The sequence below is a fragment of the Sphaeroforma arctica genome, assembly GCF_001186125.1.
Source record: "Sphaeroforma arctica JP610 unplaced genomic scaffold supercont1.8945, whole genome shotgun sequence".
Taxonomy (NCBI): Eukaryota; class Ichthyosporea; order Ichthyophonida; genus Sphaeroforma; species Sphaeroforma arctica.
This window is the reverse complement of record NW_014031613.1, coordinates 1-1,156: the sequence shown is the minus strand read 5'-3', so window position 1 is coordinate 1,156 and position 1,156 is coordinate 1. Positions and strand designations below refer to the sequence as shown.

Sequence of the window (1,156 nt, the reverse complement as noted above, 5' to 3'; positions counted from 1 at the left end):
TTTGAAACTACTGTTCTGATTACTATTATCATTTTTTTCTAATACAACCAGTGCTATGATCATTTTTTGCTATTATAGCTAGTATCGTTACTATTGCTATTGTTATTCTTAAAATTTCTGTTCTAGGTGTTATTGTTATTATAATTATTATTGGTTATTAAATATTTTATTGTAAATAGTACTTTTTTTGTTCTATTATAGCATAGTTAGTATCATTACTATTACTAATATAGTATTATCATTTGTATCATCACTCGTAGTTATATTATTATTATTGTAATTACTAATATTACTATTATACCTAGTGTTATTATTATTGTTGTAATTGTGATCATTCTTGTTTCTATATTATCTAGCATTATTACTAGTACTAATATATCATTATTTTTCGTATCATCACTAGTACTTATATTATTATTATTGTAATTCCTAATATTGCTATTATAACCAGTTTTATTACTATTTTTATTATTATGACCATTCTTGTTTCTATGTTATCTAGTATTATCGCTATTAAAGTTCGGCTATTCACTCCTCGACCACAGAGAGTGCATGTATGTACACCCACGTACACCCTATTGTATTCATAACACAGACAAGATGAATCATACGCATCAATCTGTTTTATAGGGTCTTGGGGTTTTACTGACATATAACCCTTACCTTTCAACACCCCATTTGTGCACACACAGAAACGCATGGCAGCTGCCGAGGCACACGCCGCCGCCCGGGCCAAAGCCAACGCTCTCTTGGACCACGGCGAGTACATGTTTGTACCAGAACACATAGCACACAACTACGCTTTAGTAACCTTTGACTGTAAAGTGGGGAAGAAGACCGAGAAGGTCAGTGTAGCCATGGGGAGTGACGGTGTCAGCTGGCACGGTCCGTGTGTGAGCAAGAAGGAAGCCTACGAGTATGTGGCCTTGTTGGCGCTTAAGCGGACGTTTGCGGATTTGCCACAGCTTCATATGACCATGCACAAGATCTTCCAGGACCTTTGGCGGCTGTGGGATGCCCTGGGGGAACGGAAGATACGACAGGCAATCAAGCAGGAGGCAGAGCGAAGGGACACGCATGTGAGAGATATCATGGAGAAGGTAGGTATGGGGGGAGGAATATATATATATATATATATATATGTGTGTGTGTATAT

The 1,156-nt window shown here is 36.9% G+C and overlaps 1 protein-coding gene across 1 annotated transcript; it reads left to right on the top strand.

Annotated features, from left to right (window-relative positions):
- Nucleotides 1–698: 698 nt before the first annotated feature.
- SARC_16805 (hypothetical protein) lies at nt 699–1,100 on the top strand (the record flags this gene model as incomplete). The annotated part of the gene is made up of 1 exon (XM_014289089.1): nt 699–1,100. A coding segment is annotated over one exon (402 nt), but the record flags the coding sequence as incomplete, so codon positions are not given.
- Nucleotides 1,101–1,156: the final 56 nt, after the last annotated feature.